At 42.6% G+C, this 18,431-nt stretch overlaps 1 protein-coding gene across 1 annotated transcript in view; it reads left to right on the top strand.

The window, feature by feature from the left end:
• TENM4 (teneurin transmembrane protein 4) overlaps positions 1 to 18,431 on the top strand; it is a 3,098,737-nt gene that overhangs the window by 2,888,737 nt on the left and 191,569 nt on the right. Inside the window, exons 16-17 of the mRNA XM_050757454.1 lie at positions 1,663 to 1,877; positions 9,700 to 9,910. Of these exons, the coding sequence (XP_050613411.1) occupies positions 1,663 to 1,877; positions 9,700 to 9,910 (426 nt within the window). The remainder of the gene's footprint in view (positions 1 to 1,662; positions 1,878 to 9,699; positions 9,911 to 18,431) is intronic.

The raw sequence follows: 18,431 nt of genomic DNA, 5'->3' as shown, positions 1-18,431 counted from the left end.
ATCAGATAAGAAGGAATGTAAATAATTCTCTTCCATCTCAATCAATTGTGAATTTCGGTTCTGTCTTTGAACTTTGTGAATCACAGCATGGTGGTTTGTGTATCTGTATTTTTCAAGGTAAAAGTCTGAAGCACATTCCTTCCACAAAGGAATTAAAAAGCAAACTCCTTCCCATGCTAATGACAGAATACCAGTGGTACTTTTATTGATAGTGCGCATTTTAACTTTTTTGTTGGCATATTTTTAATTAAAATAACATTTAACAGTTTGAAGCTAAAAACCTGATGTTTCTGCCTAGGAGTTTATAAGGGAATGATAACATATGGAGAAGTTTAACATTTAAATTGAATTTTATTATTTAAAACAGTAAAATATTTTATGACTACAACAATGCCCTGCCAGACTTCATTTCAGCATCAAATGTGCTTTGTAAGGAGTCTTACGAAGCTAGGGGGAAAGAAAGACATTTTAATTTCCTATTCCCCAAATGCTGTTTACAAAAAGTTCCGAAGTGTGTTTTCTTTACAATTGAATTCTTGTTCTCTGAAGTGTCTCTTCGAACATCTCTAACATCACAAAGAAATCCTTGGAACCAGGATACCCAGGAAGTCCTTCATAACAACAAATAAAATACAGCCTGTTGACTTGATGCTGGTCTTTCATTGTGCTAAGGGTGGTCTTCCTAACATCCCTAGAGTCTCTCCTCTTCCTTCTCAACTCTTCAGGGGGCTGATGTCTGGCAGGAAGTTAGGGTTTGTATTTTTCACCTATGAGTGTGTTTAATTACTAAATAGAGGGAATTTGATGAGCTGCTTTCCTTCCTTGCATTTGTGGTGCCCCCAGAGAGCTGTCACCCTCCTGATTGGTATAGAAATGGCCAAGAGACTTTACTCATGGCACCCTGCATGGATGCTGGGCACAGGGTTGCGAGCCTGGGTGGAATTTCCAAGTATCGCATAGGCTTGGTGTGTGAACTTGGGAAATTCCCTCAGCTTGACCCATTTTAGCACAAAAATGATATTTACCCTCATCCAAAGACAAAGGAACATTTTGCAGAAATATTTCCTCTTTTCAGAAGTATCTTTTCCTCATCTTCCCCAGCCCCTAAACCTGCCCTAAGCACAACCCCCATCCATATATCTTAGCCTCAGAATTTGGCTTCCAATATGTACATAAATTAGTGAGCTTTTTAAATGCCTTACTCCACCAAGTCATGCTTCCCACTGCTGGGGAATCATTCTGACTTGGAAAATTAATAACACTTCATTCCCCTATCCTTTCTATTTTACCATGCACCCCTTAACACACCAAATCACAGAGCTATTCTCATGTGACCACAAATGATTATTTTTAGGATCAAAATATATCTTAACAAGCTGTGGAATTATGCAGTAAACAGATGGCCCTTGGGGAGGACCCATACTGCTTTGGAAGAGTGCGTATTTTTAGCAGAATCATTTGAGCATCGCTGGGGGAAAGAAAGTTCTGGACCTTTTTCCTCCTCCATGTGGGGAGGGCCAGGGCGGGGAGGAAGCTGACAGCAGAACATTGTAGAGAAGGGTGTGAGGCTAAGGAGAGTCCCGGTGTTCAGATGCCCTGCTTTCTCGTTTCCCATGTGGCTAACTGAGATGTCTTTGTCTTCCCTTCCCTGTGTCTTGATAGGAAAGCCCAGTAGTTTCTTTCCAGAGGACAGTTTCATAGATTCTGGAGAAATTGATGTGGGGAGGCGAGCTTCCCAGAAGATTCCTCCTGGCACTTTCTGGAGATCTCAAGTGTTCATAGACCATCCTGTGCATCTGAAATTCAATGTGTCTCTGGGAAAGGCAGCCCTGGTTGGCATTTATGGCAGAAAAGGCCTCCCTCCTTCACATACACAGGTAACCAGAACCCCACATACCCTGTTGATCTGCATGGTCTCCTACCTCAAATCTTTTTTTTTTTTTTAATTATTATTATACTTTAAGTTCTAGGGTACATGTGCATAACGTGCAGGTTTGTTACATATGTATACTTGTGCCGTGTTGCTGTGCTGCACCCATCAACTCGTCAGCACCCAACTACTCGTCATTTACATCAGGTATAACTCCCAATGCAATCCCTCCCCCCTCCCCCCTCCCCATAATAGGCCCCGGTGTGTGATGTCCCCCTTCCCGAGTCCAAGTGATCTCATTGTTCAGTTCCCACCTATGAGTGAGAACATGCGGTGTTTGGTTTTCTGTTCTTGTGATAGTTTGCTAAGAATGATGGTTTCCAGCTGCATCCATGTCCCTACAAAGGACACAAACTCATCCTTTTTTATGGCTGCATAGTATTCCATGGTGTATATGTTCCACATTTTCTTAATCCAGTCTGTCACTGATGGACATTTGGGTTGATTCCAAGTCTTTGCTATGGTGAATAGTGCCGCAATGAACATACGTGTGCATGTGTCTTTATAGCAGCATGATTTATAATCCTTTGGGTATATACCCAGTAATGGGATGGCTGGGTCATATGGTACATCTAGTTGTAGATCCTTGAGGAATCGCCATACTGTTTTCCATAATGGTTGAACTAGTTTACAATCCCACCAACAGTGTAAAAGTGTTCCTATTTCTCCACATCCTCTCCAGCACCTGTTGTTTCCTGACTTTTTAATGATTGCCATTCTAACTGGTGTGAGATGGTATCTCATTGTGGTTTTGATTTGCATTTCTCTGATGGCCAGTGATGATGAGCATTTTTTCATGTGTCTGTTGGCTGTATGAATGTCTCCTTTTGAGAAATCTCTGTTCATATCCTTTGCCCACTTTTTGATGGGGTTGTTTGTTTTTTTCTTGTAAATTTGTTTGAGTTCTTTGTAGGTTCTGGATATTAGCCCTTTGTCAGATGAGTAGATTGCAAAAATTTTCTCCCATTCTGTAGGTTGCCTGTTCACTCTGATGGTAGTTTCTTTTGCTGTGCAGAAGCTTTTTAGTTTAATGAGATCCCATTTGTCAATTTTGGCTTTTGCTGCTGTTGCTTTTGGTGTTTTAGACATGAAGTCTTTGCCCATGCCTATGTCCTGAATGGTACTACCTAGGTTTTCCTCTAGGGTTTTTATCGTATTAGGTCTAACATTTAAGTCTCTAATCCATCTTGAATTAATTTTCGTATAAGGAGTAAGGAAAGGATCCAGTTTCAGCTTTCTACTTATGGCTAGCCAATTTTCCCAGCACCATTTATTAAATAGGGAATCCTTTCCCCATTTCTTGTTTCTCTCAGGTTTGTCAAAGATCAGATGGCTGTAGATGTGTGGTATTATTTCTGAGGACTCTGTTCTGTTCCATTGGTCTATATCTCTGTTTTGGTACCAGTACCATGCTGTTTTGGTTACTGTAGCCTTGTAGTATAGTTTGAAGTCAGGTAGTGTGATGCCTCCAGCTTTGTTCTTTTGACTTAGGATTGTCTTGGCAATGCGGGGTCTTTTTTGGTTCCATATGAACTTTAAAGTAGTTCTTTCCAATTCTGTGAAGAAACTCATTGGTAGCTTGATGGGGATGGCATTGAATCTATAAATAACCTTGGGCAGTATGGCCATTTTCACGATATTGATTCTTCCTATCCATGAGCATGGTATGTTCTTCCACTTGTTTGTGTCCTCTTTAATTTCACTGAGCAGTGGTTTGTAGTTCTCCTTGAAGAGGTCCTTTACATCCTTGTAAGTTGGATTCCTAGGTATTTTATTCTCCTTGAAGCAATTGTGAATGGAAGTTCATTCATGATTTGGCTCTCTGTTTGTCTGTTACTGGTGTATAAGAATGCTTGTGATTTTTGCACATTAATTTTGTATCCTGAGACTTTGCTGAAGTTGCTTATCAGCTTAAGGAGATTTTGGGCTGAGACGATGGGGTTTTCTAAATATACAATCATGTCATCTGCAAAGAGGGACAATTTGACTTCTTCTTTTCCTAACTGAATACCCTTGATTTCTTTCTCTTGCCTGATTACCCTAGCCAGAACTTCCAACACTATGTTGAATAGGAGTGGTGAGAGAGGGCATCCCTGTCTTGTGCCAGTTTTCAAAGGGAATTTTTCCAGTTTTTGCCCATTCAGTATGATATTGGCTGTGGGTTTGTCATAAATAGCTCTTATTATTTTGAGGTACGTTCCATCAATACCGAATTTATTGAGCGTTTTTAGCATGAAGGGCTGTTGAATTTTGTCAAAAGCCTTTTCTGCATCTATTGAGATAATCATGTGGTTCTTGTCTTTGGTTCTGTTTATATGCTGGATTATGTTTATTGATTTGCGAATGTTGAACCAGCCTTGCATCCCAGGGATGAAGCCCACTTGATCATGGTGGATAAGCTTTTTGATGTGCTGCTGAATCCGGTTTGCCAGTATTTTATTGAGGATTTTTGCAACGATGTTCATCAGGGATATTGGTCTAAAATTCTCTTTTTTTGTTGTGTCTCTGCCAGGCTTTGGTATCAGGATGATGTTGGCCTCAAAAAATGAGTTAGGGAGGATTCCCTCTTTTTCTATTGATTGGAATAGTTTCAGAACGAATGGTACCAGCTCCTCCTTATACATCTGGTAGAATTCAGCTGTGAATCCATCTGGTCCTGGACTTTTTTTGGTTGGTAGGCTATTAATTATTGCCTCAATTTCAGAGCCTGCTATTGGTCTATTCAGGGATTCAACTTCTTCCTGGTTTAGTCTTGGAAGAGTGTAAGTATCCAGGAAATTATCCATTTCTTCTAGATTTTCTAGTTTATTTGCGTAGAGGTGTTTATAGTATTCTCTGATGATAGTTTGTATTTCTGTGGGGTCAGTGGTGATATCCCCTTTATCATTTTTTATTGCGTCAATTTGATTCTTCTCTCTTTTCTTCTTTATTAGTCTTGCTAACGGTCTGTCAATTTTGTTGATCTTTTCAAAAAACCAACTCCTGGATTCATTGATTTTTTGGAGAGTTTTTTGTGTCTCTATCTCCTTCAGTTCTGCTCTGATCTTAGTTATTTCTTGCCTTCTGCTAGCTTTAGAGTGTGTTTGCTCTTGCTTCTCTAGTTCTTTTAATTGTGATGTTAGAGTGTCAATTTTAGATCTTTCCTGCTTTCTCTTGTGGGCATTTAGTGCTATAAATTTCCCCCTACACACTGCTTTAAATGTGTCCCAGAGATTCTGGTATGTTGTATCTTTGTTCTCATTGGTTTCAAAGAACATCTTTATTTCTGCCTTCATTTCGTGATGTACCCAGTAGTCATTCAGGAGCAGGTTGTTCAGTTTCCAGGTAGTTGAGCGGTTTTGATTGAGTTTCTTAGTCCTGAGTTCTAGTTTGATTGCACTGTGGTCTGAGAGACAGTTTGTTATAATTTCTGTTCTTGTACATTTGCTGAGGAGTGCTTTACTTCCAATTATGTGGTCAATTTTGGAATAAGTGCGATGTGGTGCTGAGAAGAATGTATATTCTGTTGATTTGGGGTGGAGAGTTCTCTAGATGTCTATTAGGTCTGCTTGCTGCAGAGATGAGTTCAATTCCTGGATATCCTTGTTAACTTTCTGTCTCGTTGATCTGTCTAATGTTGACAGTGGAGTGTTGAAGTCTCCCATTATTATTGTATGGGAGTCTAAGTCTCTTTGTAAGTCTCTAAGGACTTGCTTTATGAATCTGGGTGCTCCTGTATTGGGTGCATATATATTTAGGATAGTTAGTTCTTCCTGTTGAATTGATCCCTTTACCATTATGTAATGGCCTTCTTTGTCTCTTTTGATCTTTGATGGTTTAAAGTCTATTTTATCAGAGACTAGTATTGCAACCCCTGCTTTCTTTTGTTCTCCATTTGCTTGGTAAATCTTCCTCCATCCCTTTATTTTGAGCCTATGTATGTCTCTGCATGTGAGATGGGTCTCCTGAATACAGCAGACTGATGGGTCTTGACACTTTATCCAGTTTGCCAGTCTATGTCTTTTAATTGGAGCATTTAGTCCATTTACATTTAAGGTTAATATTGTTATGTGTGAACTTGATCCTGCCATTATGATATTAACTGGTTATTTTGCTCGTTAGTTGATGCAGTTTCTTCCTAGCCTCGATGGTCTTTACATTTTGGTGTGTTTTTGCAATGGCTGGTACCAGTTGTTCCTTTCCATGTTGAGTGCTTCCTTCAGGGTCTCTTGTAAGGCAGGCCTAGTGGTGACAAAATCTCTAAGCATTTGCTTATCTGTAAAGGATTTTATTTCTCCTTCACTTATGAAACTTAGTTTGGCTGGATATGAAATTCTGGGTTTAAAATTCTTTTCTTTAAGAATGTTGAATATTGGCCCCCACTCTCCTCTGGCTTGTAGAGTTTCTGCCGAGAGATCTGCTGTTAGTCTGATGGGCTTCCCTTTGTGGGTAACCCGACCTTTCTCTCTGGCTGCCCTTAAGATTTTTTCCTTCATTTCAACTTTGGTGAATCTGGCAATTATGTGTCTTGGAGTTGCTCTTCTCGAGGAGTATCTTTGTGGCGTTCTCTGTATTTCCTGGATTTGAATGTTGGCCTGCCCTACTAGGTTGGGGAAGTTCTCCTGGATGATATCCTGAAGAGTGTTTTCCAACTTGGTTCCATTTTCCCCCTCACTTTCAGGCACCCCAATCAGACGTAGATTTGGTCTTTTCACATAATCCCATACTTCTTGCAGGCTTTGTTCATTTCTTTTTCTTCTTTTTTCTTTTGGTTTCTCTTCTCGCTTCATTTCATTCATTTGATCCTCAATCGCTGATACTCTTTCTTCTAGTTGATCGAGTCGGTTACTGAAGCTTGTGCATTTGTCACGTATTTCTCGTGTCATGGTTTTCATCTCTTTCATTTCGTTTATGTCCTTCTCTGCATTAATTACTCTAGCCATCAATTCTTCCACTTTTTTTTCAAGATTTTTAGTTTCTTTGTGCTGGGTACGTAATTCCTCCTTTAGCTCTGAGAAGTTTGATGGACTGAAGCCTTCTTCTCTCATCTCGTCAAAGTCATTCTCCGTCAAGCTTTGATCCATTGCTGGCGATGAGCTGCGCTCCTTTGCCGGGGGAGATGCACTCTTATTTTTTGAATTTCCAGCTTTTCTGCCCTGCTTTTTCCCCATCTTTCTGGTTTTATCTGCCTCTGGTCTTTGATGATGGTGACGTACTGATGGGGTTTTGGTGTAGGTGTCCTTCCTGTTTGATAGTTTTCCTTCTAACAGTCAGGACCCTCAGCTGTAGGTCTGTTGGAGATTGCTTGAGGTCCACTCCAGACCCTGTTTGCCTGGGTGTCAGCAGCAGAGGCTGCAGAAGATAGAATATTGCTGAACAGCGAGTGTACCTGTCTGATTCTTGCTTTGGAGGCTTCCTCTCAGGGGTGTACTCCACCCTGTGAGGTGTGGGGTGTCAGACTGCCCCTAGTGGGGGATGTCTCCCAGTTAGGCTACTCAGGGGTCAGGGACCCACTTGAGCAGGCAGTCTGTCCCTTCTCAGATCTCAACCTCCGTGTTGGGAGATCCACTGCTCTCTTCAAAGCTGTCAGACAGAGTCGTTTGCGTCTGCAGAGGTTTCTGCTGCTTTTGTAGTTATCTGTGCCCTGTCCCCAGAGGTGGAGTCTACAGAGACAGGCAGGTTTCCTTGAGCTGCTGTGAGCTCCACTCAGTTCGAGCTTCCCAGCAGCTTTGTTTACCTCCTTAAGCCTCAGCAATGGCGGGCGCCCCTCCCCCAGCCTGGCTGCTGCCTTGCCGGTAGATCACAGACTGCTGTGCTAGCAATGAGGGAGGCTCCATGGGCGTGGGACCCTCCCGGCCAGGTGTGGGATATTATCTCCAGGTGTGCCTGTTTGCTTAAAGTGCAGTATTGGGGTGGGAGTTACCCGATTTTCCAGGTGTTGTGTGTCTCAGTTCCCCTGGCTAGGAAAAGGGATTCCCTTCCCCCTTGCGCTTCCCAGGTGAGGCGATGCCTCGCCCTGCTTCAGCTCTCGCTGGTCGGGCTGCAGCAGCTGACCAGCACCGATTGTCCGGCACACCCTAGTGAGATGAACCCAGTACCTCAGTTGAAAATGCAGAAATCACCGGTCTTCTGTGTCGCTCGCGCTGGGTGTTGGAGACTGGAGCTGTTCCTATTCGGCCATCTTGCTCCGCCCCCCCCCACCTCAAATCTTAACCCAAAGTTAGGAAGCCCAATCCGGAGCCTTAAGCCTGAAGGGACGTTTATATATTTTATAGCCCATTCATCATGTACTCCCTCTGAGACCCGCCCTTTCAGATGAGTAAGGTTATATCACGGGCTTTTTAGGAGGAAGGAATTCTAGAAAATCTCTTAACAGCCTTTCTGCTATTACCTAGTCTCCTAAGTTAAATTATCCAGGAAATGTGGTCTGGAGAAAAAAGCATGCAGTTTAGAATCAGACAGATTTGGGTTTGAATCCTCTTGTTATCAGCATTATAACCTTGGCTCCATCACTTAGCCTCTCAGAGCAAGTTTCCTCATCTATCAGATGGTGATAACAATACCCACTAGGCAGGGCTGTTGTGAAGAATAAAGAATAACATTTATAAGGCAGCTAGTGCAGGACCTGGCTCAGAATAAACGTTTCTTCCCTAGTCTTTCTCATTCCTTCTCTCCTTCAGGGTTACACATTGACTCAGACACATGCACACCAGAAACACTGAAAAAACCTTGTCCAGGATGACTGACATATTACCAATCATGATTAATATACAACAGACACTTGTGCAAGGTCCTGCCAGCTCTGGAACTGGAGTAATGTAAATCATAGGCATCCATCGGGCATTCCCAGGCCAAATGCAGTCTTCCTAGCCCTGCTAGTTATTTAAGATTTTTAGTTAAAAGACGGTATGTTTGCTAAAGAAGGAATCACAGAAGACCCTTAAGCCCCTATTGACTGGAGACTGGTATGCTAGTCCTGGCCTCATATCTCCAGACAGTTTTTCACGAAATTGAATAAATATCTTTTTTGGTTTTTAAAGCTAGCTAGCTTGCTAGATAACTACTCAATTTGCTTGCCAGTAGGCCAGTAGGACTTAACCACCTACTTGTTGTTAACACAGTGTAACTGACTTTTCTGGAGTCTCATATGAGCAGTCTCTGACCAATTGGCAATTGTATTTGACACAGCATGTAATTATTGATAGAATTTTGAGCTAATCCAGTTTAGTTCCCCTAAATTTGCTCCCTAAAACTAGAGCATTCAGAAAGAACCATTGACCAAAGGAAAATAGACATAGATCAAATTTTCATTTGCACATGACTGATGTTCCAATCACATCCAATGCTCCAATCCCAGTCCTAGCCACCTGCCTCTGCTCCCCTCCACCACCCCCTGAGATTGTTGTCATGACTTGCATGGAGTTCAACCAATTGTAAAGTGGCTGGGTTTCTAACCACACACCCGGCATTGAAAAAAAGCATGTCCTGGTACAGACTCAGCCATGGGAAGACTCACTACCGGTACAAAAAGAACTAAAATAAAATGAGAGTAAAAAATAATCCTCTAATTATGCCTCACTCACAGGAGAACCGGGAGAATATCACCATGAAAAAATGGGATCTGGGGAAGGGTTGAGTTGGTTGATCAACCTTCCTGCACCCTTAGCCTCTTTGGGCCCTTTTTGCCTCTCTTTGTGTTTCCCAATGTCCTCTCCAGGAGAAGCCCCGGGAAGGACACTGGTGCGTGGTGGAACAGACCCACTGCTAACTGTGCTTGCTTTGTCTTTCAGTTTGACTTTGTGGAGCTGCTGGATGGCAGGAGGCTCCTAACCCAGGAGGCGCGGAGCCTGGAGGGGACCCCACGCCAGTCTCGGGGAGCTGTGCCCCCCTCCAGCCATGAGACAGGCTTCATCCAGTATTTGGATTCAGGAATCTGGCACCTGGCTTTTTACAATGACGGAAAGGAGTCAGAAGTGGTTTCCTTTCTCACCACTGCCATTGGTAAGGGAGCCACACTCTCTGGAGGCTGTGGGATATTGTCTCTTTGGGTGGGAGGCCGCATGGAGATTCTGGGACTGACACTGACAAGGGGATGTCCGAGCTGTGGATGGCCCCGGAGCTTGGCAGGAGACCCTCCTGACTAGGCCTGCTGCACAAGGAATCGCCCACCCTTCTGAACTGGCACCTGAGCCCAGGGCTGTCGCCCACTGCTTGTCTCCTGCTGTCGGTGGTTGGTGTGCAGTGCATTTCAAGATGGGGGTGGAATTGTGAGACCCGAGTCCTGGACAAGCCACACACATGCAACATCTCTCTTCTTGGCACTTCTCTCCCACGTATTTGTCTTTAGAGTCTCACTTGGTTCACCTCACTGTTTGTGGTTTGGGTTTTGTTTTGGTTTTCATTCTTTTTTGTTTTGGAGCCAACAACCCCTGGCCAATGAGAAAAGAGGATACAGGCTTGAAGAGAGAGTAAGAACAGTAGTGCAAAAGGCTGGATGAACCATGCCATCAGTCAGACTGGGGTTTTGTTGAGAATAGAGATGTCCTAATCTCTGACAAAGAATGGGCCCTTATGTGCTAAATGAGTGCTTAACACCTTCACTGTCCCTTGCAGTGGAAGAGGGCCTCAGCTTCCAGTTCACCCTGAGACCCTGGGCCAGCGCAGAAGCCTGTGGGTTTCTGGGAAGCCTGGTACCCTATTTAAAGAGTTTCTCTTCTTTACTGACACATTGCACAGAATGTGTCCGCCTCTTAGACTGCCCTAGTGTGCTGGAGGACGTGATGGTCTTGGCGGTTCGGGTCAGAAAACATCTTTTTCTGAGTTTATATTAGAAGCACTATGACATAGCCTGGAGATAAAAATTCCCTACAGGAAAATAAAAGTTATGGAAGAATATAACTGCATTAAACAGAACAGCTGGGAAGGGGGTTTCTGCTTAATGAACAGTTCTACGTGGTCTAGAGTTCACCTGAAAACTCTCTGTCTCAGTCATTGGCTAGGAGTCTCTCTGACATGGAAAAATGGAGTCTGATAAAAATGTGTGAATCCAGGTTAGATGTGGTGGCTCATACCTATAATCTCAGCACTTTGGGAGGCAGAACCAGGAGGATTGCTTGAGGCCAGGAGTTCAAGACCTGCCTGGGCAACATAGCAAGATCCTCATTTCTATAAAATAATAATAATAATAAAATTATCCAGGTGTGATGGTGCATGCCTGTGGTCCCAGCTGCTCAGGAGACTGAGGTGGGAGGATCCCTTGAGCCCAGGAGATTGAGGTTGCAGTGAGCTGTGATCATACGACTGCATTCCAGCCTGGGTGACAGACTGAGACACTGTCTCAAACAAAACCCAAAAAAATCTCTGAATCTGGTACTAGGTTTCCAAAACTCTTACAAGACCCTGGTTCTTACTTTTTATTTTTTAGACCAGGTCTCACTCTGTTACCTGGACTGGGATGCAGTATCTCAATCAGGGCTCACTGCAACCTTGAACTCCTGGACTCAAGTGATCCTCCTGCCTCGGCCTCCCAAATAGCTGGGACCACAGGCACACACCACCATGCCCAGCTAATTTTTGTATGTTTTGTAGAGATGAGGTTTCACCACATTGCCTAGGCTGGTCTCAAACTCTTGGGCTCAAGTGAGCCGCCCACTTTGACTTTCCCAAATGCTGAGGTTACAGGCATGAACCACCATACCCAGCCCCTGGTTCTTACTTTTAAACAGGAGTCATTTTCAGGCCATTTCCCACTTACTTGAAATTTTACCCTTTGTGTTGAGACAGAAAGTATCTTCCCATTAAATACAGGGTGTGGCTAAAAAGCTTCTGCTCTAAATACAGGCTCAATATTTTACCCTCTTGGCAAAATGAAGGAGGTAGAGGCTTTCAGGCAACTAGCTCTGATGTAGAAATTACCACCTTGTACAGTCCTTGTTTTAGAGATATCTGTCTGAGCCGCTGGACTCTGAGTGCCTAGAGGACAGGGCTTCGCCAGGATCTTATCTGCCTCCTGGCATCCAGCCCAGTGGGGTGCAGTGTCACGCAGTGAATGAGGGGACAAGCTCCCCTGGCAGGATTGGCGCCAGCGACTGTCAGGCAGTTGTGGTACTGTTGGTTTCCTGCCCAGATACCTTCTTGTGAACTGTGGCAGGGATTTTGCTCCATTTTCAGTCTCCAGCACAAACTTGGGTTTTGACCTTACACAAATCACTTGGGGTTCCCAACTTTTAGTTTTTCAGGATTCTGGTATTTGAGGCTGCAGCTCAGAGTCACTGGTGACATTAAGGCTAACAGTATAGCCCGTTCCCTGTCATCAGAGGCCCCAGTCTGGCCGTCATCCTGTTAGGCTGTCACTTGGCAGAGTTTGGGAGGCTACAGGCCCTGATTCTTTTTCCTCTCCAGATAGGATGGCGACAGTTTAGGGACATGATCATCAAGTCGTGGTGGTGCCCGAGTTACAGCTTCATGGTCTCGTGGCCTGATTTCCCTTAAGCATGGTTTACAAAGAAGCATAGAGTAGTACTTGTTCAAAACTAAGGACTTTTACAATCAGAATTCCTTATTTTTAATAACTTAGCATAAATATGAAAAGATATTAATACAAACCCCAGAAGAAAACCACTTTTAATTAGGATACACATCATAGAGGAATAAACCATAGGCACAGTGTGGCATCTTTTCCAACCCTTGGCTTGTCAGAGCTTGCTAACCTGTCTTGTCATAATTAGGGAGATGGTCTTGCTTTTCCCTCTGGTTCTGCTATTCTCACCTAAATGTGGACACCTGTCTTCACTTCCTCTTAACCCTGTAATGTATTTTAGGGCCACTAGGTCATACTATGCTTCTCAGACTTGAGTGAACCACCTGAAAGTCTTGATAAAATGCAAATTCTGCTTCAGCAGATCTGGGTGGGACCTTAGATTCAGCATTTCCAACCTCACCCAGTGATACCGAGGCTGCTGTGGACCACATTTTGAGTGGATATAGTACTTTACAGATGTTTCTCAAACACTGTTGAATAAAAGAATCACCTGGGACGCCAGGGGAAAATTCACATTCCTGGGCCTTTTCTCCAGAAAATATGACTCAGTAGGCCTGCAGTAAAGCCCAGGGGATCCTGATTCCGGTGTTCTGTCAAGGAAGCTTTGAAGACAGATGCCTTACCAGAACTATTTTCCATTCCTTCCTTCCCCACTGTCGCATGTTAGCTCTGCGACCAGAGACAGTTATGCCACCTCTCTAAGCCTCATTCTTCTTGTCTGGAAAATGGAACAATAGTACTTTGCAGTCCCTATTGTGAAGATTAAACAGAGAAATAGAAAGTGCTTAGCGCAGGCTCTGGGCTACCACAAGCAGTCAATAAATGGAAGCTGTTTTAATACTCTCTCCCATCCTCTTTCTCCTTCCACCTTTCTCTTGCTGCCTTTCTGACCTGTCTCCCTCCCTTCAAGCTACAGTAATGGTTTAATGAATACGGTTTTTTTCTCTAATATAAAAACAGACTGATTCTGATGTTGCTATTAATCCCTCTTTCCCCAAGAGTCCCTGGCATTGAGTCTCAGCTGTCTGTGATCATTACCTCTGAGCTATGAGTTGTAATTTGTCTTGGCAGGTTAATTAAAAGTTTAGGTCTTGTTTTAGTGAAGTCATTATGGTCCCAATATATAATTGTAACTCTCGGGTTTGCTTAACACACAAATTGGAATCCAACCCTTCCTTCATTATATGTCAAAATGCGGATCTAGAATTTAAGAAGATCTGAGATGTCAGAATCCAGAGTATTTATGTCTGTTTGTAATTAAGTAACAGGAGAAATAATTGTGTTTCACAAATGGCTATGTTGTGTACGTTTTTGCTTTTCCCTCCATTTAATGCAATCCAGCTGAGGATTTTCAGTGACATGAGTTTAACTTTTGCCTTTAAAAAATCTAAAAGCACTTTACAAACTGTACACACAAATATATACACACAGAGACCTGATGTTGACAGAGCTCCCGGTGAACTAGATGCATTTACACACACACACACACACACACACACACACACAGAGCACTGAAACCAAGCAAGTTTTAGAACAAAACGTGGAAGCTTTTTTCAGAAACAACAGGCTTTCCCTGCAGGTGGAGATCCAGAATCCGAGCCTACTGACTCTGGTCCTGGCTGGGCTGAGGTGGGTTGCCTTGCTGACCCCAGATGTTGAACGAAGGAGGAGAATGTGTATCACTAGCTGAACTGTAATTCACTCATTGCAGTTTGCAAAGCGTTTTCACATACATTCTTTAAGGCTTGTAGTAATTCCATGAGATGATTATTCTTATTTTTATTATCACCTCCCTATTGCAGATGAGTAAATTAAGGTTCAGGGTTGTTAAAAGAAAAGTTAGGACATGAATTTGCATCTGTCTGACTCCAAAGCTTATGATCCTCCTCCTTGAGCAATTTGCCTTCTTCCCAGTATCAAAACTGCCATTTTTGGTATCACTTACTTCTGTTTTCCATCTGTTCATTCATTCACTCAGCAAATATTTACAGAACACCTATTGTGTGTTGAGGACCATGTTTAACTCTCTTTTTTATGTTATCTAGTCCTCACAAGAAGTTTAGACAATAGATATGTTGACCTCAACTTTACAGATGAAGAAATCAAGGCTCAGAAAACTTGGTTGACTAGCCCAAAGTTAAGGTCAAAGCTAGGATGAAACTTGGTCTCCATATCCCACACTGTCCGCACAATACCATAATCTCTCACTATTTTTCACTGTTACTATTAAATATTTTTTCCATTTGTATTATATGGAATGTAATTTCCCCCTTGTTAACTTGCCTTCAATTATTAATAACCATATTACATCAACGCAAGAAGTTTTCTTGAGAAGTCATTAAGAAGACCATGAGGAAAATCTCACATCTAAAATTTTAAAAGTAAAAATACCTTTGTATGTATTGCTTGCAACCCAAGACCTAACAAGTTCGTATTGTACTGCTTTCATTCTTCAGATAGCATCCTATCTTTTCATTCTGGCTGATGCTGAAGCATAGAGGACAGATCAGCCTGACATTGTGGCAATGTGAGCCAGGCTGGAACATAACAGAGGTGCCCTGCAGTGGATTTAGAAACCTAGAGAAAAGAAATGAGAACTGCTGTTAGAAAATGTAGAGACTGTGAATTTTTATGAGAAACTTGCTCTGGCCTCCCTGGTACTCACTGAAAAGAAGAGTCATTTTGTTCATGTCCAGGCAGTTACTATAAATCAGTCTGTTCTTTATGTCCAGGGATTAGAAGCAGATTTAGTTTCTTTCTTCCCTCTATTCCTCCTTCTCTCCTTCCTCTTTGCTTTCCATTATCCAACAAGTATTGCATCTTTGTTCTTACCCAAGCTGAGGCTACAGGGAAGGTATGACATGGCTTCTGGCAAAAGTAGCTCATAGTCCAGATTAAGGGAGATGAAAGATTTATATAGTAAATAGCTCTAAGCCAAGGAAAAGAGTAAGAATGGTCTCTCCTGGAGTCATGGATCAAAGTCCCACGAGGGTTGAAGGAAGGTGAGGACTTGTCTAGCTGGATGGGTCAGGGAGAGCTTTCTGGATGAAGTGACATTTAATTTGGACCTTAAAGAATGGGTGAAATTTTTACATTTAAAAAAGGAAAATGGTAGGGCAAGTGTTAAGGAAATTATTCCAGATAGTAGGTACTACCAGCATGAGTAAAGTTCGGTAGGCCGAAAAGTAAGAGCTGGCTATAAGAAGCCAGCAGTTCTGTTTGACTGGAGCACAGAATGCCTTAAAGGAGAGAAATGAGTTATCAAGGAGAGCCTTAAATGCCACGCTAAGCAAAATGTTTATTATTTAAGTATTAGGCACTATGGCAGGCTTTTGAGCAAGGGAATAAAATGATTAGAGCTAGAAGTTCTATCTGATGAGACCCGGAACGAGAGCTCGTGAATTTATGTGGTCAAGGGAGGTTACTGGGAGTGAACTTAGTGACTTCAGAAGGACAAAGAAAAGGAGGGAGGGAAAGAGGGTGTGAGGAAGAACAAAGAACTTGTTCAGTGATGCTAGCTAGTGATTTGCTTTCCCTACAATCCATTCCTCTTTTTCTCTAGGTATGCCTCGATACTTCACCTAAATTCACCCAAATTCCTATCTTCCAAGGGTCACCAAAATTGGGTCCTTCATGATTTTCCAAAGACCACTGGACTGTGTTATTTCTTTGTTTCCATTACTTTGATTAGGTATTTGCCTCTGAGTGCATTTACAAAGATCTGGAGAGAAAAATCTCTGACATTATATACCATAATTTGTGTAAAAACCTGCACTACTTAAATGAAGAAACTAAGAAAAATGATTGAGGAGTGATTTTTGGTTTTTAATAAGTCCCTTCTCCACCTCTCCTTATATCCTCTTCCTCTGAATTATAAGACATAAATACAGCAATGAAGAATTGAGGTCTCTTGGTAATAAATTAACCTTCTTGTAAATGACATTGGCAACACTTTGTGAAATTTCTAATGGAAACACTTCTTTGGAAAAGCACCCTGTGAATTTACCTCTCCCTGATATGGTGATTTATTTGGAGCAATCTGGTATAAGTGGAATGAAATTGTAGGCCAAGGGAGCTCAAGTCAGCACATTGGAGACAGACTGTGGCCAAAATTCTGTTGAGTGGAAGAGAGCTAGGAGTATCAGAGCACTACATCTGCAGACTCGGACACTAGCCCTGCCAGTAAATGTCTCTGCTCACTGAAGGGCAGGGCTCCCCACTGTCCCCACCCCCAGCATCTCTGCTGCCCTTGGGATATTTTTTTTTAATTTCTTTCTTTATTTTATTATTATTATTATTATACTTTAAGTTCTAGGGTACATGTGCACAACATGCAGGTTTGTTACATATGTACACCTGTGCCATGCTGGTGTGCTGCACCCATCAACTCGTCAGCACCCATCAACTCATCATTTACATCAGGTATAACTCCCAATGCCATCCCTCCCCCCTCCCCCCTCCCCATAATAGGACCCGGTGTGTGATGTTCCCCTTCCCAAGTCCAGGTGATCTCATTGTTCAGTTCCCACCTATGAGTGAGAACATGCGGTATTTGGTTTTCTGTTCTTGTGATAGTTTGCTAAGAATGATGGTTTCCAGCTGCATCCATGTCCCTACAAAGGATACAAACTCATCCTTTTTTATGGCTGCACAGTATTCCATGGTATATATGTGCCACATTTTCTTAATCCAGTCTGTCACTGATGGACATCTGGGTTGATTCCAAGTCTTTGCTATTGTGAATAGTGCCGCAGTAAACATACGTGTGCATGTGTCTTTATAGCAGCATGATTTATAATCTTTTGGGTAAATACCCAGTAATGGGATGGCTGGGTCATATGATATTTCTAGTTCTAGATCCTTGAGGAATCGCCATACTGTTTTCCACAATGGTTGAACTAGTTTACAATCCCACCAACAGTGTAAAAGTGTTCTGCCATTGCTGAACCTTCTGAATCTTTACCTGGAATTGCAAGGGCAGGTAAGAAGAAAAAGTAGCCCAAGGACAATGCAGCAACCAAGCAATAAAGGCTTGTCTCTCTGTGGGAAATACTTAGCAAGGCAATAGTGTACAGATAACCAAAATCCCCAGTAGAGTAGCATTTAAGTGGAGTTTTGATGTTCTCATGCACACTTTTTGTCTAGAAGATGGGCTGCTGTTTTTATGCTTGCTACCTCATGGTCATAAAATGGCAGCTATAATTCTGGGGCTCATGTCTGCATGTGAGGCAGGAAAAATAAAAAAAGATAAGGAAGCAGGAAAGCAGAATTTTCCCTAAAACATTCAGCTTCCATTTCTTTGGCAGAGCTGTGTCACTTGGACACTCAGAGCTATAAGGAAGTCTGAGGAAGGGGATATTTTTAGCTTGCCACATTGGTACTCTGAACAAAATTAGGGTTCTCTCAGGGAGAAGGGAAATGAATATGGGGTAGGCACATAGCAGTGTCTGCCACAGACTTCATCAAGTCTGTTTGGTTCAACAAAGACCAACTAAAACCTCCCCCTTACCATGTGCCAGACCCTTGTCTGGGCATCGGTATAGCCAGGAGGCAGACATGGTATTTGACCTTGAGGTTTTTCATGGGCTAGTAAGTTAGGGTAAGCGAAGCTGAGAAAAAGGAGAAGCTGCCCATGTAATTGGGGAGGAAGGAAAATGGCTTGGTTCAGTCTCTTTGTATCATCCAGGAACTATGATGTTTTCCATTATGCCTCAAAGCACCTTGCATGATACTTTAAGGGGGACAGACAGCAGGAGCAAGTCCAGAGTGGTAGACTCAGGTTGCAGACAGACCTAGACACTGCATCTGTTCATTTGTTCTTTATTCAACCCGTGTTTACTCATTGCCTTTCATGTGCCAGTTCTGAGCAGGCATGCACTGTCACTGGTATATAAAATAGTCATGCTTTCTGCCTCCATGGTGTTCATAGACAGGTTTGAGGCAGTTTGAGATGGATTCTCAAGTTTAAAGACAATCATCAAA

Source organism: Macaca thibetana, chromosome 14 (genome assembly GCF_024542745.1).
Source record: "Macaca thibetana thibetana isolate TM-01 chromosome 14, ASM2454274v1, whole genome shotgun sequence".
Lineage (NCBI taxonomy): Eukaryota > Metazoa > Chordata > Mammalia > Primates > Cercopithecidae > Macaca > Macaca thibetana.
Note: the sequence above shows the minus strand (reverse complement) of the source record. Positions and strands in the feature narration are given on the sequence as shown.